This window comes from Aspergillus alliaceus (genome assembly GCF_009176365.1).
Source record: "Aspergillus alliaceus strain CBS 536.65 unplaced genomic scaffold BDW43scaffold_13, whole genome shotgun sequence".
Classification (NCBI taxonomy): Eukaryota; Fungi; Ascomycota; class Eurotiomycetes; order Eurotiales; family Aspergillaceae; genus Aspergillus; species Aspergillus alliaceus.
Genome location: NW_022474696.1, coordinates 259,416 through 283,959, shown reverse-complemented (window position 1 = coordinate 283,959; position 24,544 = coordinate 259,416). Strand labels below are relative to the sequence as shown.

General features: G+C 50.6%; 9 protein-coding genes across 9 annotated transcripts; 5 read left to right on the top strand and 4 right to left on the bottom strand.

The window, feature by feature from the left end:
* The first annotated feature begins 97 nt into the window (after window positions 1–97).
* Window positions 98–2,449, top strand: BDW43DRAFT_41386 (uncharacterized protein). The gene is made up of 3 exons (XM_032050024.1): window positions 98–357; window positions 452–534; window positions 593–2,449. The coding sequence occupies exons 2-3, from the start codon at window positions 475–477 to the stop codon at window positions 1,961–1,963; spliced, it is 1,431 nt and encodes a 476-aa protein (XP_031901984.1). The 5' UTR covers window positions 98–357; window positions 452–474; the 3' UTR covers window positions 1,964–2,449.
* Window positions 2,450–2,613: 164 nt separating this feature from the next.
* Window positions 2,614–4,289, top strand: BDW43DRAFT_318471 (putative serine dehydratase domain-containing protein; the record flags this gene model as incomplete). Its single annotated transcript, XM_032048706.1, has 2 exons — window positions 2,614–2,827; window positions 2,868–4,289. 2 exons carry the CDS (start codon window positions 2,614–2,616, stop codon window positions 4,070–4,072), a joined length of 1,419 nt encoding a protein of 472 aa, XP_031901983.1. The 3' UTR covers window positions 4,073–4,289.
* A 5,309-nt stretch (window positions 4,290–9,598) lies between these two features.
* BDW43DRAFT_299100 (putative salicylate hydroxylase) lies at window positions 9,599–11,281 on the top strand (the record flags this gene model as incomplete). Its single annotated transcript, XM_032044673.1, has 7 exons — window positions 9,599–9,642; window positions 9,712–9,716; window positions 9,763–9,845; window positions 9,906–9,963; window positions 10,021–10,762; window positions 10,820–11,151; window positions 11,238–11,281. The coding sequence occupies 7 exons, from the start codon at window positions 9,599–9,601 to the stop codon at window positions 11,279–11,281; spliced, it is 1,308 nt and encodes a 435-aa protein (XP_031901982.1).
* A 63-nt stretch (window positions 11,282–11,344) lies between these two features.
* On the bottom strand, window positions 11,345–13,028 carry BDW43DRAFT_41157 (NADH:flavin oxidoreductase/NADH oxidase). The gene is made up of 2 exons (XM_032050021.1): window positions 12,726–13,028; window positions 11,345–12,663 (listed from the first exon to the last, which is right to left on the bottom strand). The coding sequence occupies exons 1-2, from the start codon at window positions 12,903–12,905 to the stop codon at window positions 11,578–11,580; spliced, it is 1,266 nt and encodes a 421-aa protein (XP_031901981.1). The 5' UTR covers window positions 12,906–13,028; the 3' UTR covers window positions 11,345–11,577.
* Window positions 13,029–14,265: 1,237 nt separating this feature from the next.
* Window positions 14,266–16,368, top strand: BDW43DRAFT_41083 (cytochrome P450). The gene is made up of 3 exons (XM_032050020.1): window positions 14,266–14,704; window positions 14,770–15,045; window positions 15,097–16,368. Exons 1-3 carry the CDS (start codon window positions 14,528–14,530, stop codon window positions 16,255–16,257), a joined length of 1,614 nt encoding a protein of 537 aa, XP_031901980.1. The 5' UTR covers window positions 14,266–14,527; the 3' UTR covers window positions 16,258–16,368.
* A 111-nt stretch (window positions 16,369–16,479) lies between these two features.
* On the bottom strand, window positions 16,480–17,817 carry BDW43DRAFT_309516 (isoaspartyl peptidase/L-asparaginase; the record flags this gene model as incomplete). The annotated part of the gene is made up of 1 exon (XM_032046714.1): window positions 16,480–17,817. One exon carries the CDS (start codon window positions 17,815–17,817, stop codon window positions 16,480–16,482), a length of 1,338 nt encoding a protein of 445 aa, XP_031901979.1.
* Window positions 17,818–18,257: 440 nt separating this feature from the next.
* On the bottom strand, window positions 18,258–19,691 carry BDW43DRAFT_271115 (protein transporter TIM17). Its single transcript, XM_032041389.1, has 4 exons — window positions 19,235–19,691; window positions 18,965–19,163; window positions 18,708–18,862; window positions 18,258–18,616 (listed from the first exon to the last, which is right to left on the bottom strand). The coding sequence occupies exons 1-4, from the start codon at window positions 19,301–19,303 to the stop codon at window positions 18,575–18,577; spliced, it is 465 nt and encodes a 154-aa protein (XP_031901978.1). The 5' UTR covers window positions 19,304–19,691; the 3' UTR covers window positions 18,258–18,574.
* BDW43DRAFT_271106 (putative C6 transcription factor) lies at window positions 19,692–22,718 on the bottom strand. Its single transcript, XM_032041388.1, has 4 exons — window positions 22,365–22,718; window positions 21,754–22,294; window positions 20,791–21,698; window positions 19,692–20,698 (listed from the first exon to the last, which is right to left on the bottom strand). Exons 1-4 carry the CDS (start codon window positions 22,582–22,584, stop codon window positions 19,950–19,952), a joined length of 2,418 nt encoding a protein of 805 aa, XP_031901977.1. The 5' UTR covers window positions 22,585–22,718; the 3' UTR covers window positions 19,692–19,949.
* Window positions 22,719–23,454: 736 nt separating this feature from the next.
* maiA (maleylacetoacetate isomerase MaiA) lies at window positions 23,455–24,532 on the top strand. The gene has a single exon (XM_032041387.1). The coding sequence runs from the start codon at window positions 23,670–23,672 to the stop codon at window positions 24,357–24,359; it is 690 nt and encodes a 229-aa protein (XP_031901976.1). The 5' UTR covers window positions 23,455–23,669; the 3' UTR covers window positions 24,360–24,532.
* Window positions 24,533–24,544: the final 12 nt, after the last annotated feature.

Sequence of the window (24,544 nt, the reverse complement as noted above, 5' to 3'; positions counted from 1 at the left end):
ATGCAAAGCGACTTTGTGGTCGTTTGACTTGGTTGACACACCCGGAAATCGCCGTCTGATTCGATTTGTATATAAATCCATCATCCCTGACCACAGCTGAGCGGAAGCAACTTCCACCAGGCACCAGCTTTCCCGTGCGTGAGAATTCGCCATCGCTTCCTTTATTACTGCAGCCCTGCGAGCCTTTTCTTTTGTTTCCTTCCTGGGCCTAGAACGATCATTTTCGTTCTCAAAGTTTGGAAGATCGGGTCAATTCTCCACCCGGTGGACTTAGTCCCGATATTTATATACTCGATTACCTTACACCGCTCAGTCTCGGGCCTGTTCGCTTATCACTTAAAGGCGATCGCTTTATCGGTAGGTACCTTTTTAGGCTTGGATGTGGACGCCTTGCCATCGCGTTTGACTCGAAAGTCGGTCGTAACCTCTTACCGTTTCACGACCTAAGCAGTGTCATTCTGCTCCTCAGCCATAATGGCCCCATTCGGCGAAACCGTTGCCGTGATTGACAAGTCCGGCAAGGTAGTAAGCACGGTAGGTGCCATGTCCCGTACTATTCGTGTGGCGGGTTACTAACCATGTTTCCTGACAGAGTAAACAATTGTTTGGTGTTTTCAGCCATGCCAAGAATGCCTATCGCGACCGCAAGGCCCAGTTCCAATCTGAACGTAATGCCGTCATCGCCGAAAAAGAGGCCCTGAAGGCATTGCAAAACTACACCATTGACGATGCCCCCTCAGTCGCCTCATCCCGGAGGAGTCGTTCGCGACACCATTCGGGCCGCAGTCATCACTCCCGACATTACTATGACGACGACTACGAATATGAATACGAACGGGATCGCGGTTCGGTTGCAGACTCTCACTACGCCCGTCCACAGGACCTAATTCGTCGGCACACCCATCATGATATTAGCATGCGGGACCCCGGGGCCCGGCCGACCGCTAGTCGCTCCAAATCTCATGCGCACGTTGACATGGACTTGGCATACGGCGACTACAATCCCCAAGCAATGACAAAGCAACCGTCCCCACAAGCCGGCCAGCTGCAGAAGATTGAAGACCCGGAACTGAGCGGCCTGGTGAACCGCGCCCAGTGGCTTATAGAAGAAGCCAACTGTGTGCACCACAGTGCGACAGCAACAATCGCGCACCTTCAGAAGAACCCGGATGCCATGGCCGCCGTTGCACTAACCCTAGCGGAGATCAGTAACATAGCTTCGAAGATGGCCCCGGCCGCACTGTCGACGCTCAAATCGGCCGCGCCCTCCATTTTCGCACTGCTTGCTAGCCCGCAGTTCCTCATCGCCGCCGGTGTCGGTCTCAGTGCGACGATTGTCATGTTCGGCGGCTATAAGATTATCAAGCAGATGACTGGTAACGGCAACGAAGTCACTCGTGGGCCCGGCCCGCGGCCCGAAGAGTCCGCTGCCATGGATGACATGGTGGAGATCAACACCGAATGCCTGAGCGGCGTTGAAATGTGGCGGAGAGGTGTGGCCGACGCTGCCGACGAGAGCGTTGGCACATCAGTCGACGGTGAATTCATCACCCCGACTGCTGCTATGATGTCGGGCATTGACGTAACCACCGCCCGCATGATGCGGGATCCTCGGTTTAAGTTCGATGACGAGGAATCGAGAGCATCCTCCCATCGGTCGCGTCGCTCACGGGCCCCGCGCTCTCACGCGCCGACTCGAGTAGACGACCGGCCAGAGTCGTATGTTGCCTCAAGAGCACCGACCAAATCCATCTTCGGCACTCCATCGAAAGCATCATCCTATACTCCGTCGAGGGCCCCCACCAAGGCACCCTCTCGGGCTCCCACCCGAGGCCCATCTCATGCACCCTCCAGAGCCCCGTCGAAGGCCGAATCCCATCGTTCTCACCGCTCGGATAGAGACCCCCAACCCAAAGAGAAAAAGAAACGATCCAGCAAATTACGACTTATGTTCACGGCTTAATTCTCCCACTTCCTCCCTCTATATCCTTAAGCGACAGACTATGCCCGCCATTGTATACGTTACTGTACATATTTTATTTGATATGATGGCCCCAGCCCTACGAGATACGTCATCACGAATGACCTGCACATGACCGACAGATACCAGTATGAAACGACGCCACCCTTTTCTTTACGTGTAATTTTCTTTCTGTTCACTCCGTCCGGGACCAGATCCGACGGCTATTTTTATCTAGTCGTTGCATATTTACGGCGTTGGAAATGATATATTTCTTTTCTGTCTAATCATGTTCTAGATCGGAGGGTTCTATATGTTGCTTATTATCATCGATGCGAATTCCCCTATCTGGACATCAAACCAAAAGTGCTTTCAAAAGTGTACCACAATCGAACATATTTGGAAACAAGATCTCCACAATTCAATTTAATCGTAGATATATATATAACTAACCTAGGAACAACAATCAGGTAAAACCATCAACCCGACCAAACAGAACAAACAGTCCCCACTATATAATAGACGTCACCCCTCCCAAGATCTATATAATAAATATACAATACTTCCCACTCCTACATAGAAAAAAGAATCACTTTAATCTCTACCTACTATAACCCGCCACCTCTAAAATATAAAAACCACAATCCACAAAAATGGCCCCTCTAATCCCAACTGCTATCCCCCAACGCCCCCTCCCCGCCAAAGAATCCCTCCTCCAATTCTACCTCCACAAAACCCTCACCGAAATCCCTAAACCCGCCGCCATCCTCGACCGCGCCATCATAACCCGCCACTGCACGTCCATGCACAAAACCATTCAAACCCTCGGCGTCGACTTTCGCGCCCACGTCAAAAGCCACAAGGTAAGTACATCACCAAGACACCCAACCCCAAACAGCCAGAATAGTTCCGGGAACGTCCATTAAATGTAGAAAACAGACAACCGAACTCGCCCGCCTCCAAGTCGGGACCTCATCTCAGACCATCAACTTCGTAGCCTCCACCCTCCTGGAGATCGAGAACCTGGCCCCCCTGCTAAAGGAGTACCGGGATAACGGCCACCGGGTGAACATCCTATACGGGATCCCTGTGGTGCCGTCGCAGGTGGACCGGTTAGCAGCTGCCGCGGCAGAACTAGGTGAGGGGAGCGTATCGGTGATGGTTGATCATCCGGACCAGGTAAGGTTCTTGGATGGGTTTGCTGCGGTGACGGGGTTTCCGGTCGGGGTGTTTGTGAAGGTTGATTGTGGGTATCATCGCGCTGGGTTGCCGCCCGCGCAGGTGGATAAGGGCGGGTTACTAGGGAAGTTGGCGGAGGCGGAGAGTCGGGGTCTAGGGAGGTTAGTAGGGGTTTACTCGCATAGTAGTTTGAGTTATGGGGGGAAGGGGAGGGGGGATGCGCTGCGGCATTTGAGGGGGGAGGTGGAGGCTTGTTTGCGGGCTGTGGCGGGGAATGCGAAGGGGTTGCCGGAGAGGGAGTTGGTGGTTAGTGTTGGGGCGACGCCGCAGGTTGTTGCTGCGGAGGCTGTTGCGGGTTTGGGCGAGGGGGATGAGGAGCTGGAGGCGTTAAGGGCGTTGTTGAGGGAGCCTGATACTGGGGAGTTCCGGGGTGGGGTGAGGGTTGAGTTGCATGCGGGAAACTATCCGTTGTTGGATATGCAGCAGATGAGTACCGACGCTGGAGGTGTAAGGCAGAGGTTTCAGGATGAGGTTGGGGCCTTTGTGGCTGGGGAGACATGCAGTGTTTATAATGATGGGGAGCGTGAGTGTCCAGAGGCCCTGGTGGCTGTGGGGGTTCTGGGCTTGGGCCGTGAGCCATGTCCCAGTTATAAGGGCTGGGGGGTTATTGGGCCTTGGGGAGTACCGGACTCTGAGGCGTCTGGGGATCGTCTGATCATTGATCGGATCAGTCAGGAGCACAGCATCGTGAGTTGGGAGTCAAGGGACGCCGCCAAAGAGATTCCACTCCGCGTTGGTCAGACAGTGAAGATATACCCCAACCATACGTGCATCACCGGGGCGATGTACGGTTGGTACTTGGTGGTCGACTCGTCTAGTGACCCGGATGCGACCAAGATAGTCGATGTTTGGGTCCGATGGTCGGGATGGTAAGGTATGCTCTTGCGCATGGGACGTTTACAGCCTCATATACCAATATAAGATCATGTTCATGTATTTTCTGTGGCGCCGGATATTAGGTCAGCGTTCATCTTTCCCGGTATTTGACCGATTAAGGTCAGCAAATAGTTGTACCTCTTCGATATGGAGAGGTATGTGTACTAGACAGCATGCGCAGTATGGGAAACCCCATCAAGTAGGGAAGCCAATTTGACAACATTGACATTACTGATCTCTGGAGCTCCTGTTGGCTGAACCTTCACTTCGTCTGGGATGATAAATGTCATTCTGCAACTGCCACTATATGCTATGCGAAGGAAAAGAAAAGAAAAGAAAGAAATTAAGAGCAAAACCACTCTCTCCATACATGCAACATATCCCCGTCCATTCCGTGAAGTAAAATTACAGAGAAGGCATATAAATTATCATGCATAGGGTTCTCATCGTCATGCGTTAGTATCGTAGATCAATTGCACAAGGCTCGCGAGCGGCTATCATCGAAGTCCCATGCATCCCGGATTCTCAGGCAACTCTCGCACGAAGTGGGCTTTGTTTTCAAAAGTACTATTTGAATGGCATGTCTTCGCCCCCAAAGGCTCGCGATTTGCAGTGTAGTGTCCTTGTAATAAGTCTGCTTGCTGCTAATCTCCCCTGTGACACTAAAACTAGCTTACACTAGGGTCAGTCCCCTCTGACAGCACTGCAGATACCTTCCTCTTCAAATGGGGGTCACTTAATTGTGACGTAGAGGCCCGTAGTGTTAGGTAGGGAATGGTTCCTGTTATGTCAAGGTGATTTCGCAAAATGGGACAACGCCTACCATGCAGGTTCACTTCCAAGTTGTACCATTGGACCACCTACCACGGGGGCCTATATTCATCTCCTGCAGATCCTCAGCTGAAGATACACTGGGAAATAAGGGGTAAGAGCTGACCCAGGACGAGTTGACTTGGAAAGTACGGGGTAGAGGCCGATTCCAGAACTCATAAGATGGGGGAATCGTTCGTCCTCGGAATCCAGTTTGACCATCAACGCCTCCTACAGTCCCGTTGTATCGATTCCTCTCCGTGCGCTGAGCTTTTCCCCAGAAGCATACATTACTCAAACTTGCATAAATATGGCGACCCACGATGCTTCCACCAAGGACGGAAACCTACCGGCAGTGGAATACCCAGGCCACAGTGTCAACCTTTTAGCCCGTCACTGATGCCACTGCAATGGAACCTGGACTAACAGGACAAACAGCAATCGTTCCTACGGATCTAGACAGAGTCCACCGTCCTATCCGGAAGTCGGTGGTACAGAATCGTCGAGTCGGACTGGGGCGAGAGGCAGGAGCTCTCGCTCCCAGGCGTCGAGGGCAAATTCTACCTGCCTAAGGACTTTCGGTACGGCTACAAAGGGCAATGAACGTAGTACAACGACCTCGAAATCGATAACGGTGCTTCCTTAGCCGAAAATCTCTCGGCCTCGGCCTCGGCAGGGTCAAGTACATGGGCGTCTCCGTGACCGCTTCGACCGAGTACGGATACGAGAACACCATGGAGACGAACAGCTACTACAGAGTCTTCTCCTTGGATCTGTGGACGTATTCTGCGTCCGTTAGGCCGGCCGAGTTAAGCTGGAATAGTATCAGCGATAGCTTCTTGAGAAACACTGAGTCCCTTCCGGTCTGGGATCCGGAAGACTTCGATGTAATCGATGCCTGGAAGGACTTTTCCAAGACAAAGGGCACGCACATCATCAGTCAGACGTACTATGGCAACAAATTCCAGTTCCATGTGATTAGTCAGGACTCCAAGTCCCTGAGTTGGGTGCGTAGGAAGGCTTCGCGTCGAGGCTGAATTCATGGATATTGTTAATGCTACTGTAGGAGCGGCAACCGAGACCGAAATGTCCATTTACAATCGGTCCAAACGAACCCAGGCGCAAGTGCACGGTGGCGGTCATGGTGAAGTTGCAGCCCTGGCCCGCTACCCGAATGGCGAGCTATAGGGCATGGACAGCAAGTCTGCGCCTGACCCTCGATCGCATGTATAACGTTCAAGTGCAGAGCTTCTACAGCCTGTTGAAGGACAGCCCAAGTGATCGCCACAAACAGGCACCAGCAAAGCTTAAAGCGCCTGAGGGGTGGTTAAAGAATCGGCTCTATCTCCCAGGGAAGTTACAGGAAGACCATCCTATTATAGGCTATATTCTCAACATGTTGGTTGGATATCGAGAAGCCTGCTAGTGCCAGAATCCTCAACGTCGAATCCAAAACTCCAGCGATGATCAAATGGGATGGTCCGCGCCGGTTCCAGATTCAGGCGCATAAATGCTGGCGGCTCGATAGGTGTCTCGTTTGTGGTCTTCGAGTGTCCCCGTGATCGTGCAGTTGTCGCTGTTCGAAGGTCACGGGATTTTAACCCAACCCCATAGGTTGGTCGAGTACTTGAATTTTCTCTCAGCCAGACTCGATTCAAGAGTGAGAAAATTAGTGTAGATTGGCAAAAGTCACGGGCATTATACTCCCTCAAAGTACCGGGAGATCATCGTTTATACACTTCATAGTCTGCACATAGCTAACAATTGTCTTCTTTCCATTGTTATGTTTCCAACACCATGGTTGTAACTGTTATAATGCTTTTACAGAAGCAAGAAAGGAGCGGCAATTAGTAGCATGTCCATGTGATCCCTTTGATCAATATGCAAGAGTTACATGGAAGTAAATCAACAGATATCGATGTAGTCATATTTTCCAGTTGGATGTAGCATTCTGGGTGCCTCGGAGTGGGAATATTTATGTCGTACGATCGTCCCTGTCCTTCGGGCACGGTCTGCGAGACTATGCAACAGTTGGATGAGTGGCACCGGAAATCTACATTTGTTTGGTTCTTTCTATCTCTCTTTTCTTCACACAACGCGCCATTAGCTAGGCTCCGAGAACTAGTCTGAACAGCCTGCAAAAGTACATGCCTGTATACTATCAACGTTCCCTAGGAAGCAGAAAAAAAGAAGGGTCACCAATATCCGATTCTAATCTTGAGATGCCGAAATATCAACCCCATCGACACTAACTTCCTTTGAGATAATGTTGCTGCTATCCTTTGTCCATTTCATTGAGGGCGGAAATCCATGTCCCTCGCGATAAGACGCATAATTGCGCGGCTTCCCCCTTCCAACGACTGTGGAGGATCAAATTCCGTCCGTGCTCACCGGAAGAGCTGTTTTAGATCTTATGCCCTATATCATGGAAAGTATTCCTTATCACAATGGCTCGCATCAAACCAAGTATAGATGGCCTAGATTGGCCACGTAGCTTCCTGCTTACGGGAGCATTATGAAGCTTCCACGGAAGGGGCCTAGTCCGTTGAGGCAGTGTAACTTCTCAAGTATCTGACCATTTCAAATCTACAGGGTTTGTTTATCCTCTGTACTCCAGACCGACCAGTGGTGTCCTCTCTTGCATTTGAAATCGATTACCAACCGTCACCCCCGCTACGTTTGACCTTTGAGTTCGCAGTAATATCGAAGCCATCGCATCGACGGAACACTGGTTCGTCTTTCGGGGATATCAAGAATTTCGCTCTGGCGCGACAGCCGCCAACCAAAAGCGGATATTGATCAAATGGTATCACTAATCGGCAGAGGATGCCACCAGACTTCTAGGTCGGTATATCAGGGTGGCCGGCCCTGGTACTTAAGCGGGGCTAATATGTTTCTCCATCAGTGCGGATGTTGAGTTATATTTTTAGAGGCCCATAACTGATTTTGCCAAGAGTCTCCCCCATAGATTATACACATCGATACCTAGGGTCGCTTAATCGAAGGAACTATGTCGAATTGTGTACACAAACCGACGATTTCCTTTTAGAGGCGCTATAGGAGCATAGGCGGCTTGGACGGCGGGTTTGCGCCATAAACAGCAGCTCCTTTTCTCTCGAGCTAAGAAGCCAATTTCCAGCCATGGTCGCAACAAGGAAGAGCCTGGGCGCTGAAGGCCTCGGACCCGGCGCTTCCTTAGCTATCAATAGCATCACTAGCCGCCACCATGTCGGCGAAAATGTGAATGCAAGGTCTCATGAGCAGCTGTAGGACGAAGAGGTATTCTTCCAAACTGTGTAACAAGGGTCTAGAGCGTCGTTGGCTGGGTGGTGGTCAGACAAGGTACCAAGGCACACAAGATAGAGAATCCCTTCCGGGAAGGGAAACAGACGAGAAGCCGGTGGTGGACTCTTCATGGGTTGGATGTGGAGTTCGTACGGCGGGGGGGAATTTACCACCGATCAACTACCCAGGTAGAGTTAAGGATCTGCAGTGAACTAACCACAGCAGTCGTTAGAAGATCAGAAAGACGCCCATTGGTCGGGACATTTGGGAGCTTTTTCAGCTCCTTGCATATTTTGTCCTTGCTGCATTATCATCACACTATTATGCATGTAACGCTGCCGCTTTGTAATTTGGGGTCGCTTATAACAAAAGAACCCAAGTGAGGAGCTGAAGAAAAAGAAAAAGAAAAAGAAACAGAAACACGGAGGGGCACTCTAGGGGCAGGAAACCATGCAAACACCAGTCAACACGGCAATACCCCATACCAGCGAAGGCAATCCTCTAAGAGGCATTGTGACCATTGACCTGGAAGCGACGACAAAATTGATCGGCGCAAATTGCTAATCCGCGATGTGCACTCCAAACGGTTGCCGGGATGCGATTTTCGCAAATTGCCAGATTCTGACGCGTTTGTTGCCTAAGGATTAGACAACGATGACAGTGCAACGATGTGGGTCTGAGGAAGACTGATTTTGGGGAATAGACAGCACCCTTTAGCCTGCCTGGAGGCAGAGGAAACTCGGCATATGGGGGTTGGTAGGAAGCCGGCCATGAAAGGGAGAAACCCTTGGGGAAGTCCTTTGCCTCGTGGGGGTAACCGCCCGCCCTTTACTGAGCGGCGCCACCCATCGGTTCTTAATCTTGTTCCTTCTGTACTACTTCGTACAGTTTCGAGAATATAGCCTACCCGTCTGGATTGCTGGCAATTATCCGATTGAATACCCTCCATTGTAAAGGAGATTAAGAGAAAAACAAACAATATTTGGGAAGGGAGGAGGTGGCGCAAACCCCACCCCCCGCTTGCCCTGCATTGTTCGCACGAGGCAGGCTAGAAGGGATGGTTGGCGATACGACACATAACCCCTGGTCAGGGTCCGAATGGCTTGCAACAGCTCTCGTTTCCTAGTACTTCCCTTTGGTGGAGATAGTTCTAGTTTTAGTAGCCTCTCCATCAGGGCCGGTAGAACAGATCGGGGTGTCCGTGGAACTAAATAATGTCTTCGCTGCCGTCTTCCATTGATTCTTATTTAGACCAATTTTCATAGACAGCGTTGCTGTTATAGACCGGGTGATGGACTCATAGAATGACTTGGATCTTCGCGCAATAGTCTATTTGGCTTTTCTTGTATACATCATTTCTTAGGCGACTAGGTCATCTCCCCACGCGTTAGAGTCTGGCGAATCGCCGTTCGGGGACTTCTTGCCATCATGGTAGCACAGGCGAAGACACCTTTCCAGGTGATTGTTGTTGGGTAGGTTGCATATCTGAAATTCTTGGTGAAGACCTCACCAAAAATCGCCATGCTCTAATCTTAGTATAGGGCAGGTACGCTTCCGCGTTTCCGGAAACAGAAAGATTTGGCCACTGATAGACAAAGGGATCGGTGGCATGGCGGCAGCCCTGACTTTAGGGTTGAAAGGGCATCATGTCATGATCCTTGAATCTGCTCCACAGGTATGCGACTAATGTGCTGCCTCTGCTGCTGAAGTTGTCTTAACGAAGATCAATGTATAGCTCAAGGAGGTCGGTGCCGGCATCCAAGTTTCCCCGAATATGTTACGGCTCTTTGACCGTGAGTACTTCGCTGCTGACCACGGAGAGTGGGCCGTCTCAACTAATTCAACACAAGGATGGGGCGTGTCTCCGTTGATACACTCTAAGGACGTTGCACTGGAGCATATCCATGTCCGCCGATGGCAAGACGGTAGCCTTCTAGGGACGATGCCTGTGAACAAGACATATGGCCAACAGGTAGTCATTCATCGTGCAGATCTCCACAACGTCTTGATTGACAAGGTACTGGCGCTACCAAATGTGAAGCTCCGAGTAAATGCAACCGTCACAGGTGTACAGTTCTACCCGGCATCTGTGACCTTAGCTAATGGCACTGTTGTTCGAGGGGATGTTGTGATCGCTGCTGATGGCATCAAATCCACCATCCGTGGCCATCTGCTTGGTGAAAACTCACTCTCCAAGGCCATTCCGACAGGAGATGCGGCCTATCGGATCATGCTGCCGCGGAGTGTGATGGAAAACGACCCTGAGTTGAGAGATCTGGTGAACGAGCCACAAGCAACTCGTTGGCTTGGGCCTGAGCGGCACATAATCGCTTATCCTGTTCGCAACCATGAGCTCTTCAACGTGGTATTGCTCCATCCGGATGGACATGGCGTGGAGGAATCGTGGACCACTAAAGGGTCGAAGCAGGGAATGGCTGACAACTATCGCGGTTGGGACCGAAAGGTGCAGAAACTCATCGACTTGGCTGCGGACGATGAAGTCCTTGAATGGAAGCTCTGTTTACACTCTCCATTGAAGACTTGGATTAAAGGTGGTGTGGCACTGATCGGTGATGCCTGCCATCCCATGTTGTGAGCTTCTCCCTACACTTTCTGAAGTGACACTGGCCAAATTAACATCTCAATCAGGCCATATGTCGCTCAAGGCGCCGCACAGGCCGTCGAAGATGCTGCTGCTCTTGGGGTCCTCCTGTCCACAATATCATCTGCACGTGAAATCCCCCTGGCTCTCCAAGCGTATGAAAATTCTCGAAAACAACGCGCGGAGAAGGTTCAACAGTCGGGCTCGGCAAACCGTATCACGCTGCATCTTCCCGATGGACCTGAACAGCAGGCTCGAGATGAGCAGTTCCGTCTATCGATGACCAGCGGCTCTAATCCCGATCGATGGACAGATCGTGAGACGCAGGCGTTCTTATGGGGATGGGATGCTGAGAAAGCGGCCCTGGAGGCTTGGAATGGTAAGACCCCAAAGGTTCTCTTGCGACCCTTTGTTTGTCCCTTATAATTATGAGGTGAGATGCTGACAAACAATTTATTTGCACAGAAATCCATGAAGGAAGTTCGCCCGAACCGCGTCATCATCTGTAAGAAAGGGGGGTTTCTGTTCACCTACTCACGTGCCGTACCTTAAATCTCATGTTGTTTTGCGGGGATATCCATGCTTGCATCACCCTCGATCCATGTATATTTGGAGGCCAGTTTTATGTAAATACGATCGAAATTGAGTAGAGTTAACCGCCATTTCCTACTATGTTTAGTTACATCCTAGCAGCCAAACAAAGAAGACTAGTTTTTATACTTAGTGCCTTATCCACAACATCTGTTGTTTGTATCCTCATATACCCTTATGTATATGTACTCCACGAACCACGCACTCTATAACTCTATATCTTGTCACATCTTTTCCGCAAGAACGGCCCGGCGCCACGGCGAGAGAATCCCCAGCGAATCTGGTTAGCCATGGAGATCTCGACGTTCAGATCATCGGCCCAGGCCCAGACCAATCCCGGATTCTTCTGGAAGCCGCGTCCGACCATGACAAAATCCAGACCTTCTTTCTCCAACAAGGAGTTGGCCAGCTGCGCCGAGTCTATCATACCAACTGACCCTACCTTCAGCTTGTCCCCAACTGCCTTTTTCACGGCGACGGCAAAAGGGGCCTGGAAGGCCGGCTTCGCATGGATGTGCTGAGCCGAGTGGGTGCCACCGCTGCTGATATCAATCATGTCGACGTAGCCGCTCTCGGCGAGCGCCTGAGCAAACTTGACGGTGTCCTCTAGTTTCCAGCTGGGCTCTGAGGGCCGCGATTCTTCTAGCCAGTCGGTAGCTGACACGCGTAAGAACACGGGTTTATCCTCAGGGGTAGCCTCTCTGGTCAGTTTGGCAATCTCCATACTGAGGCGAACTCGGTTCTCGAAGCTTCCCCCGTACTCATCGGTCCGTGTATTCACCGCGGGAGAAAGGAAGGACATGAGGAGGTAGCCATGTGCATTGTGGATTTCGACAAAGTCCGCACCGGCCTTGACGGCTCGTTTGACGGCCGCTGCCCATGCAACCTTCAGGTCCTCGATATCCTGCTTCGTCATCTGCTTGGGAGTAGGATTCTGAGCGTTGAACGGAATATCGGCAGGGCCTTTGACATGATCTGGCCAACCGCCCACTCTTTCGGAGGCTGCATCATTGGCCGATAGCCACGGTGCCACCGTGCTTGCCTTCCGGCCTGCATGGGCGATTTGGACCCCGATCAGCTGGTTCTGGCTGTGGACAAACTCAACGACGCGACGCAAAGGCTCGATTTGCGAGTCTTTCCATAGTCCTAGATCTTCGGGAGTAATACGACCTTCGGGTTGAACGGCCGTTGCCTCAACCATGAGAAACCCTGGTCCACGTTGAGCAATACCTCCGAGATGGGCCATATGCCAGTCCGTCATATGGCCATCGTCACCGGAGTACTGACACAATGGCGAAAGCTTCACGTTTCAACTCAACATCAGCATTGTCGCTTAAAACCAGGGAAACAGAAGTGGCATACTCCAATGCGATTGTGGAAAGTGACCCCCCGCACCGAGAGGGGCTGGAATAGCTTCGGAGGTGCCGATCCATCGGATTGCGGGTTAGCTGCTGTTCCCGCGGGGGGGTCTTGGGCGGGTGTGAAGTAGGAGATGCCGGGAGCGGCTTTGTTTTCGATATCTAGAAACTGACGGGGACTCATGGTGCCGTTTTGATCAAATAATGAGAGGGAAGATCGGAAATGGAAGAACTGTCCCCTTGAGCAGTGTGGTTATAAATGACGTGCGATAAAGTGATGATGTCACTCTGCCAGGGGCGTCCTAGTATCAAGCGATTCTCCTGTGCTTCCGACCCTCCCTAGTCAAACGATATTGATGGTTTGATTTCAAATCACGAAAGATGCTGCCAAGATCTTGAATCGCAGGTGGAAACGATCGACAATCCGCCAAGGCGCCAGACCCGCAACCGTGAATCTTAGCAATGGCATCTTTGTTGAAAGTCAATTCTTCCCAGGGGTCACGCTTAGGAGGGCGAGAAGCCTTGAGTTCACCAGTCACATACCCGTCACTGGCCGCTGAGCCATGCTGTTGGGTGTATCGTGTAGAAGCAAAGTAACAGATTAACGAGGAGAAAGGGATGATGTAAAATGAACTGGGCAAGTTCTCGAAGGTGACAAATCCCCGTGACTGCAAGGCTGTTCAATTAATCCATATATGTCGGCCCCCGGTCACACAGAGTAATTCATCCATGGTATCTGTGTGGTGTATACATATTGAAAGTAGCTAGTACTACTCCAATGGGTGACAAGAGAACCCCATTGAAGTAAGTGGGGTGACGGGACCGTCATGATGGTAACAATAAGGTTACTAGTACTACTTTGATTTAGGAGTACAGTGGGAAATGCTCCGAAAGTTCATTGGACATTTAGCCCATTGTTCCTTTCACGTTACATTGGAATACAAAGGGTGTATTTTTTGGGGGGGTGCCGTACATTGTACTACACCCTCAGTTGGTACAACTACTGGTACCTAATACCTATTGGCAGAGGTAGTTAGTATTATTGAATGTTGCCACGTAGAAGTTGTTGGTGAAACTTGCGATCCTATCGATTATCTGCGCTTTGGATGTGCAACAGCAGTGAAGCCTAACGGGAACTGGAGATTGTTGAGTTCTTTATTTTGTATCCATCCAATACTGAAAATCCCCGTAACCCATATATTTGAACTTCCTCAATGGATTTTTCCATTGAGAGAGTGGATCTTAACGAATCCTCATTGGTCCACCGCGGCTCTTAGATAAGATGAACTCTGCCTGAGGAACCAATGGCATTGCACGTTTTCCCAATCAATTTACGGACTTCCAACCAACCAGGACGAAATATTCAAAGAGACGCCTCACATTTGAGCAGTGAGGTTACAAGTAAGGAGCCGCAATGACCCTGGAATCAAAACGAGTGACGATGGCCGAGATTGTCCCACCAGACCTGAGGTCAAATAGGTCCGCAACGTATCTCACTGCTTTGAAACCCGATTGTTTTAGTCCGGCGCCTTGGTGGAGACCGCAAGGTCGACTGTCATTGTCGTCTAACTCTTAAGCCAACCGCACCGACCAGTGGTTGGAGAATGCAGATCGTCTGTCGCGAACAAAGACATCGTGATAACCCGGCTGAATAGGCGACTAGCATCGCCCCCTAAACGGTCAGATCCTATTGCTCGGACAAAGCTATTTAAAGATCCATGACTGCCTAGTATAGCCGCGCATGGTCCTGCCTTTACTATCAATAATAACCCTCCTGCATTCTGATTTTACTCAAGGCTGTTCCAAATGATCGGACTTCCATGGGCGACGGTCTACATCGCGATTGCAGGATATGCAATCGCCAAATCTACCGTCGGCAACTTCCTCCTTTTATCCATCTTGGCATCTTTGCTCAAAGTATTCTATAATACGGTGTTGTATCCTGAATTTTTCACCCCTATTAAGAAAATCCCATCGCCTGCAGTAAGTCTTCCGGACCAGTGACTGTCGCCGGTAACTATGAAGTTTTCTAATGGGCGATGGATTAGGGTCGATCGTGGCTCACCGGAAACTCCAACACGGTGTTTCTGGAGGCTCCTTACGAGGATATGCATAAATGGCTCGAGAGCGTGCCAAATGACGGAATGATCCGCTATTATGTCTCAATCAATCTAGAACGCATCCTCCCGGTAGGCCCTAAAGCCTTAAGTGAGATCCTCGTCGCCAAGGCGTACGAGTTCCCGAAACCCGACTTCATAAGGGCGAGCCTCAAACGCCTAGCCGGGGAACATGGCTTGCTCCTCGTGGAAGGAGACGACCATAAGGTTCGAATGCAGGCCAACCAACTTCCCCATTTGTGACTAATTTTCCGATAGAAGCACAAAAAGAATCTCCTTCCTGCGTTCGCGTATCGTCATGTCAAAGAGCTGTACCCAGTATTTTGGTCAAAAAGTATCGAGATGGTGAACATAATGGACCAAGACCTGCAGAAAAAGGCGGATCCCACGGATAACGTCCTCCGCATGGGCTCCTACGCCAGCAGGGCGGCGCTCGACATCATCGGCGTTGCAGGCATGGACCATGACTTCCAGTCGCTTCGTGATCCTGATAACACCCTCGCGAGAACGTACCAAAACCTGATGAGTGAAATGCCATTGTACATGAAGATTGCCTTTCTTTTGGCACTGCTCATGGGCAAACCTGCCTTTGTTCATGAACTGCCGTTTGAGAGGAACAGGAGTGTCCAAAAAAGCTCTGACACCATTCGCGCGGTGGCGCGGCAGATGATTCGACAGAAGAGAGCGAAATGGGAAAGCGGAACCTCCACCTCGGAGGAGGACATAGACATTGTCTCGGTTGCCCTGCGGAGCGGGAAATTCACCGAGGAGGAGCTGGTAGACCAGATGATGACCTTCCTGGGAGCAGGACATGAAACAACGTCAACTGCCTTGCAGTGGTGCGTGTACGCCCTGTGCAAGAATCCCGAGGTCCAGGCCCGACTGCGTGAAGAGATTCATGCGAATCTCCCGTCCATCTCCTCAGAGAACCCCGAGCCACCCGCTGCGGCCGATATTGATAACCTCCCATACCTCAACGCCGTTTGTAATGAAGTCCTTCGCTTTCACCCCTCCGTGCCTGCCACTATCCGCATTGCTAGCCGAGACACGACCATCATTGGAGAACCCATCCCAAAGGGCACTTTATTTCTAATTGCCCCAGAGGTCATCAATAAAAGCAAAGAGATGTGGGGTCCAGATGCCGACAAATTCAACCCAGAACGTTGGTTAGCCCCTGGCCGATCCAACAACGGCGGTGCCAATTGCAATTATGCCAACCTGACATTCCTCCACGGGCCACGAAGCTGCATTGGCCAGGGTTTCGCCAAAGCAGAGCTGGCCTGCATGGTAGCGGTCACTGTGGGTAAGTATCGGATGGAATTGCAGAACCCCAACAAGAAACTCGAAGTGCGACAGCAAGCAACCGTCTGCCCCAAAGATGGTGTGCTTGCTAAGTTTACTCGCGTCGAGGGGTGGTGAAGAAGCGATCCTTCTTTGACTTGTTTCGTGTACATTAATAGTTAGCCGATCGATTATTTGGTCGGGGTTTTAAGCCATATCACCTCACTATGAGGGTTGTCCGTTCATATTGGCGGTTGTTGATATCATCTCATGTATTCTTCTCTGCTCGTCTTTTCAGCCCTAAAATTGACTGTATCGAGCACAAACCTCACATAAAAGTCTAATCTACTACATGTTGATCTAATATGGTTCTCTAAAAACCATCACATTCTCTATATCATTCCCAGAGCCATCCTCCTCCACCCACGCCCTCCACATCCCTCCACAATTGAAACCAAACACCACTTTTCCGCGCCCCAACTCCTCCCCAAACACAGGCAGCCCAGTATTCTCATCCACCTCCACCTCCGCCTCAATCCCAATAATACCCCCCTCTCCTTCCCCAGTAACCCCCCAGCGCCCTCCCGCCGAACGCTGCAATTCACCCCCGGGCCCAGCAACGGCAGCCACAGCATCCGCCAGCGTTTTCGTCGAAGACGAAAACCGAACCATAGCACACGCCGTCCTAGCCGCCGCAACCCGCAGAAACGAATCCCCATTCCCCGTCCCAGAAACCGCAACAACCCTCTTCTTCACCCGCCCCGAACTAGGACCCACAATGGCCATCTTCTCCCCCAGCCCAGGAACCCCTACCGGCACCTCCGTCCCCAAAGGCATATACTTCCCCCTCCCACTCCTACCCCCCAAAAACCCCAAACAACCCCCCACAAACGCATCCAACAACCCACTCCCCTTCCCCCCATCACCCTCACCCTCAACCCCAGAAAGAGAGCTCTCACAGTCCCACCCCTCCGCCCAAAACCCACCCCCCAAAGTCGGCGTATCCCCAATCCGTCCAGGCCACTTATTCGTCATTCCCCCGGTACTAGTCGCAACAGCGATCCCACCCCACTTATCAAGACAAACACACCCAACAGTCCCCTGACTAAAACTCACCGGCTCGACTTTCCCCTCCAACCCCCGCCGATGCTCCTCCCACCGCCTCCTCGTCCAAAACCACTCATCAGGCATAACCTCCAAACCCCACTCCTGAGCCTTAGATTCCACAAACGACCCGACAAGCTGCGAATGCATGCTCCCCCCATCATTCCCGTCCCCAGTCCTAAGCAACGATTCCTTGGCGGCTAGGATCGGGTGTCGGATATTGGTTAGGCCCATTACGCCTGCGCCTCGTTTGATGGGTTCTTGGGAGGAGCAAGAGGAGGAGGGGGGCAGGAGGGAAGAGACCATTACGGAGGCTTCCATCTCGATGGTGCCGGCCGACGTGAAGACGCTGCCGCGAGCGCAGTTGAAGAGGGGGTCGTCTTCCATTAGGGTAACGGCGTGGGTTGCGGCGTCTAGGGCTGTGGAGCCGGATTGGAGGAGGGAGTGGGTTTCGCGGAGGTAGGCGAGGAGGGAGGCTTCGTAGGCTTTGTAGAGGGGCGGTGGGAGGGTGGATTTATGGAGGTTGCCGGCGCCGCCGTGGAGGATTAGGGTTGGTTTGAAAAGAGGGGAATTTTTGGTTGTATCGGGGGTCATTTTGGGTGTTGAGCTTGATTTTGGTTTTGGTATCGGGGCGCCGGGGGGGGTTGTTTAGTTGTATGTCGTTGGAGTTGAATCGCGGGGAAGAGGGTGGAGAGAGCGGGTGGCTTCTTTTTCTTTTTTCTTTTTATATGTTGGGTGGACTAGATTTGGGCTAAGGTTTGGGTTGGTTTTTATGTTGCTTTGCGTTTGGGAGGGTCTTGTTCTTAGTACTGTAGTGGTGAGGAACTGGGTAACTAGCAACTGTGCTTTGGGATGGGGTTGGAGAATAGCTCATCTTGGGGTACTTCTGGGGTTATTTATATACTCCCGGTGCATGTTGGCTTATCCGTTGATAGCCAGGCGGGAGATAAGCGTGTCCATTAGTCCGATGTATCCCTTTCCTCTATCACACTGCGTATAACTCAAAAGGGATCATCGGGGGCTTGGGTAAATTGTCGCAATATGGAGAAGTAGTGATATCACATTATACCATTTATCAGGAAGTTAATATACAAGAAATTCCAGTCCAAGACCGGCAGTAAAGACTCTTTTCCCTCCGTCAACGTAGGAACATTCGGATGCAATGCTGCGCACTCCAACAAACAAGGCTAAAACAATACAACGGATTAATGAGCAGGGATAGAAGCACAATAGGAATAGCAACCTCTATAGTATGCCCCCATAATGAAGACCACACCCAACACCTGAGAAGAGAGACACGTAATAATGTAGCATATGGATCGGATTCGGGGAGGATCGTAGTTGGGTGTATTTATGCAACGGCCTTGTCGCCAGATGGGGGAGCAGGAGGGAGCTGTGTGCACCAGATTAGCTCAAGTCCACGCAAGAATAAGGATAATCCGCGACCAAATTGGCCTTCAATGGATAACATTGACAGTACTCACCTCTAGTTTTGTGTTGTCTGCCATCATTCTCTGGAAACCAATGCCAACACCCTCAATGACAGCCAGGAAAACAGCGCACATGATGGCGGAGTTTCGAGCAGCCTTGACACCACCACGGACGGCCAAAGATCCACCTGTGAAGAAACCAGCAATGACTGCAATAAGGAAAATCGATTAGCAGAAGCTCTTCATGACAGACACCAAAGGCGCCTGGACTTGCTCAACAAACTGTATTAAAAAGTAGAGCAGTGACGTACTGGCATTGTAAGGATCCTCCTTCTTTCTAATTCCCTTGATCGCACAGTCGTATGTCGAGAACAAACCACCCCACACACCGAAGTTACCACCGAGGACGGGCGCACGAGCCTTGATGGCTGTGATGGCTCCTATCCGACGCTCTCCGTAGGGGCTGTTTCTGAATCCCTTGATACCGTGCCAGACTGCACCACCAATTGCCTATAGATATCATTCCGTTAGCCCCGTTACCCCGGGAGCAACCGCGATTGAACGTCAGATCGAGTACATACACCCATACAAAAAGCACCGCCGAAATCGCTCAGGGCAACCCAGGGGCAGGGATCTCTGGAGTGATCCATGACGAATGTGAAGAGAGTTGAAGGAACAGCTAGGTAAAATTAAGCAAGCAAAATGTCCGTGATTTTGAGTAGCTGTTGTCTTGACAGGCTACGCAGGTCCCGCGAGATGACTTGTCGTAACAATGAATCGAGCGGTTGCTGATAGGTCGTACGAGGGAAGAGGCGGGGTGAGTTTGTACGTATCGACAATTGTACAGCGACCTTGTGTATCGTCTTCCGACGGTCAACCTGGGGAAGAAGACTGTCTTGTGTGGGGACAATGAGGTCGGCGATGGAGAAGATGCCGGATCGCAGCAATCTTTTTAGATGGCGTTTTTTTCGTCCCGAAAACGTGACTTCGGATGGGGGAATGGGGTCACGTGCAGATAACGCCCCCGGTTCCCGTTCGTATCAAAGCAAACTTTTCTTGCCGTGCGTGAAAAGAAACTACGACTTTTCCCGTAGCCTCGAATATTCTTACTGCATATGTGGCAAACAGATTGGAATATGAAAACCTTGTTCTCTTTGTTCGATTATTGGACTGACTCGAGAATAGCCCATGGTTGAATAAAATCTTCCACAAAACTCAAGCGGAAAAATGTTTACATCTATATGTACGCACAGACGCTCCCACGTCATGTGGCGAGTATTCTATTTAGAAATGATCTCAAGACGGCAAATTCCAGATAAAGTTCAAAGCTCCTCCTTCGTATGCAGGAAATTGTCCTGCGCTACTGATGCCAAACGGGGCCATCGACGGATCGAATGGCAGCGAAAGCCAATCATCGGCTGCGACATCATTGAGTGATGGAATGAACCCCATCTCAGAAATATTCTGTGGCATCGGAACATCCATCATGGGAGTATTGTTGCCGTGACCGGTGCTTGAGGGAACACCCATGGAAGGTCGTGATGCGGTTCCCTGGCTGTTCTTCACGGTTTTTGAAGATGCCAGTAAGTTCCGCCGCAAGCGTGCTACGTGCATTTCTAGCAGCGCAGCATAGCGAGTACTCAAATGAATGTCGTCCAGGGCATTCGACCTCAATGCTTGTATACTTCGCTCGAGGATATCTAGAGATTCTCGCAGCGTCGACTGGCGGGTACCCAAACTGAGAGCCTTCATGAGAAAGATAGACGAGCTGGTGATACGGAGGAATATCCGGACAGGACAAAATCGTAAAACTCCATCCTCAGCCATCTGTATCACCTTTTGTAATATCTGACAGCACCCGTCGATGACTTCCTGTATGTACTCATAGTCTATTGGGTCAATGTTCAACGCCCGGACCTCGTCCGCTTGAGGATCGCTATCCGCGAGCACCCGTTCTACGACTGCTTGCATCCCCACGGAGTGTGTGTAAACTCGAACGAAATGATACTCGATAAAGAGGATATCAAAGAATTGCTTATTGAGTGCTGCATACTATGTTAGTTACATTCCTGACTGAAGGCCCCAATAGTAGAGCTGGTCGTAACACTCTATGGTCAAGGAAAGAGTTGCAACCTACATCGTATTTGGAGATGTTCGTCCTTCCACTTGTCAAGTATTGGTCGAAAATGATCGAGTAATTCAATATACCGCCCACTATGCAGTTGCTGCCTGGCAAAGGAGACAGTTGGGAAGAACATATCAGTGACCGATTTTGCCAACTTGGTAAGATCCATCCAAGAATCCATGAAAATTAACCATTCATCGCCAGGTTGGAACAGTTCTTTTGATGTCCGTCGTCCTAGAATAGCATGGTTCAAGCTTTGGGGCATAAGGGAGACGCAACCTATTCGCCATGCGAGCTGGTTGATGTATACATATAGCAACCGCTGCACCCGCTGCCTGCGGAGTTTGATTTGGTTACTGGAAATGAACCCTTCATAACCAGAAGTATAGTCCAATTTTTTATCGTCGATCTCGAAGATCCCCAGTTCATGGGCAAGTGACAAAGCTGAGCCCAGCAGCATCCAAGACATCTGGTCCGATCGTCTTGCAGGCTCAATCATATCCTCGAGCCATCGATTCGTGGTTGATGTATCTTCTGACCTTTGGGGTTCCGGGGGAACCGATGTGAGGTCGAAATCCCAGCCATCACTCTCTGGAGGAAAATGGAGAGATCGAGGGTGCCATTCCGACATTACCATGAGAGCCTCAATTGTCCCTATACTGCGGACTTTCGATTGCGAAGATTTCTCCTGTCCAAATATAAGTCGCATGACCAGTTGCTGGCAATGCTGCCAGAGTCGATGGTGGATGAAAAAGTTCCTCGATCCACCACCGGCACCAGGCAACAGATGATAGCGAGAGGATATCATTAAGATAGTACAACATAAGACTGGATCATGCGAAACAAGCCAGCGGTGGTTATTATGGTCTGCATAGAAATCAGTTAAGATTGGAGACAGGTGCGACATATTCTTGAAAAAACTGATCTAGCAAGTCAGCTTCAGTGTCTTAATTCTAGGTCAACTAGTACACGAACAGATCGATGAATGTAACAGCCTCTCTCGCAGTGAACCATCCCATCCGAACAAAGCGACATGCTCCCCAGACACTGAGGACTTCTTTAGACGCCTGGGATATTTCTACGGGCTGCGCTGCTTTGGCCAAGACCTCCGGAGGGACGATGGAATGGTTCAATGAGTTCTCGTAGTTGTTCGGGCGGCCTGTCGAGCTTCGCGCATTGCGGGACGGCGTACTGGATTCGCTTAGGCCATTGCCATGTTCTTTACTATGGGCCGCAGCAGCCTCGAAGAGGATATTGAGAGCATCATTTCCACTAGACACTACAGTGCGCATCATGGAATTTGCCAAAGTAGACGTGGATTGACGCCGCCTCTGACTACTGTCCGCTGGGGACGGTTGGAGTGTACTATCATCGTTGTCCCGGTCTTGCTCTGCATAGCTGAGTGGACTCGGACCGTGACTTGAAGTGTGGTGTGACTCGTCCCTACTGATCCCGGGATTACTGGACAGTCTCGGACGCGCGCTGACCGGCGATGGCGCACCATCTTCCGAATGCCCTTAGTCGATGTTAGTTGGCGGTCTACCTTCCACAGGCAGAGAAAAGTAGAAGGAGGACATATGATTCACCTCGTTTCTTCTGTCTCTCCCATGCCTTCTTCTCACTGAAAACACATTCTCTTTGTTCCCTTCTACATTTGGAGCACGGCGGCCCTAGTGAATGGCCATCCGGGCCAGTTCCTAGTTCACATTTCGCCTTTCGTTGCCGGCAGGCAAGACATGCCTTGTAGGTACGCTGGTACGTCCGGTCTGAAGCATGTCCGTTGCGGGACTGTCTCCTGATTTCCATCCTCACAGCATGGCAAATCAACCAATCACATAGTCGTGATTAATTATGGTCAGAGGGGAATAATGGGCCAGATGCAGGGGCTAGAGGTGTGGACCGGCTTTCTTTGATTTTTTTCGCCCTTTTTTTTTTTTTTTACCTCTCAGATATTGCGGATGTTGGAAAGAAGGGATGGTTGAAAAATAGCCGTAGGTTGCCGAGGTAGGTGGAAATACCCGCCCCTGCCTGAGGTTTATTCCTTTCAGTAGTGAAATCCTTGGAACTATAATGTCACACGCACATAAATGTATGTTTCGTTACCTCCCATGACACATCAACACCTGGTTCATTGTTCAGTAGTGTCAAGTAATCTGATGTTATGATGCAAATGGTTTTATTGAGGCAAGTATATGGTCTAAGTGGTTTTAAGTCACATGTATATGTTCTAGCCCTAGCACCAGAAACCCTGTAGGAGTCCTGACATGACCACCTTTATCGAGAAGTAAAACAAGATCAAGCATTTCTACATGTCTATATCTATGTTATTTATTAATTAATACGGACCATTCGTTTGACCTTGGTGGCAGTCTATGATGTCATCCAACAATGGCAACCATACGGAAACACCTCATAGGAAGAAGGCAAGTCTAGATGCCCGTCCAAGCACAACCCCACAGTAGGTAGTCCCGGCAGTTTATTAGTACTACTGTAGTTTACCACGCAAATCGTACATTGAGACGCGACCTCGGAAAAGAGCGGAAACTCATGCGCTCAGAGTCGGATATTCACCACGACGGAACCATTCCGCCTACACCATCAACCAGAAAGATATAAACAAACCGTCCAGATATAATGCAGAGCTGAAAGAATTAACGGAATAGTCTTAGTTAACATGTAACATCCATGCATGGTTCACAAACATTATTAAATTACCGTGAAGTAGAACCGTAGAACCTTCCTTACCCTTGTACTCGCACACTCCTCCACCGTACCCCCTCTCCTAAACCATCTATAATATACCACGAATACAGTACTACGCCTACTACAAGTCCACATACAACTCTCCATACAAACACACACAACCCTGAAACCCAGCAACAGCAACCGAAATGACTACCACCCAAACCCCCAAAATAACCCTCCACACCTACTTCCGCTCCTCCTCCGCCGCCCGCCTCCGCATCGCCCTCCATCTAAAATCAATCCCCTACACGTCCATCCCCGTCAACCTCTTAAAAGGCGAACAAACCTCCCCAAGCAACACCGCCCTCAACCCCTCCGCCACCGTCCCAACCCTGGTCATCCAAACCTCCACCTCAACAGTAACGATCACCCAATCCCTCGCCGCCCTCGAATACCTCGAAGAAACCATCCCCTCCCCCACCCACGCCCTCCTCCCGCCCCCCTCCAACCCGGAGACCCGCGCCCTCGTCCGCACCTTATCCCAGATAATCGCCTGCGATGTGCAGCCTGTGACCAACCTGAAGATTCTGAAGCGGGTTGCGCCGTTCGGGTTCAATCGGGAGTCGTGGTCGAAGGAGTTGATTGAGGATGGGTTCCGGGCGTATGAGGCTATTGTTGTGAAGACGGCGGGGAAGTATAGCGTGGGGGATGCGATTACGATGGCCGATGTGTGTTTGCTGCCTGCTGTGTGGGGGGCGGAGAGATCGGGCGTGGACTTGGGCGCGTTTCCTACTATTCGGGGGATTGCGGAGAGGCTGGAGACCGTGGAGGCGGTTAAGAGGGCGCATTGGAGGACGCAGGGGGATACGCCGGAGGAGTTCCGGGTGGAGGTTTAGATTGGAATAGGAACGTGGGGGTTCTAGAAGAAGAAGAGAAGTTTTGGTTTGGAACGAAGTATAGCACTACGGTCGAGAGAATGGGGATGGAATCGGGTTTGTCATGGCATGTTCTAAATAAATAGGTATTCATTCATAGCTATCTCATGATGGGAAATCAAATCTCAAGTTTTCTTTTCTTTTCT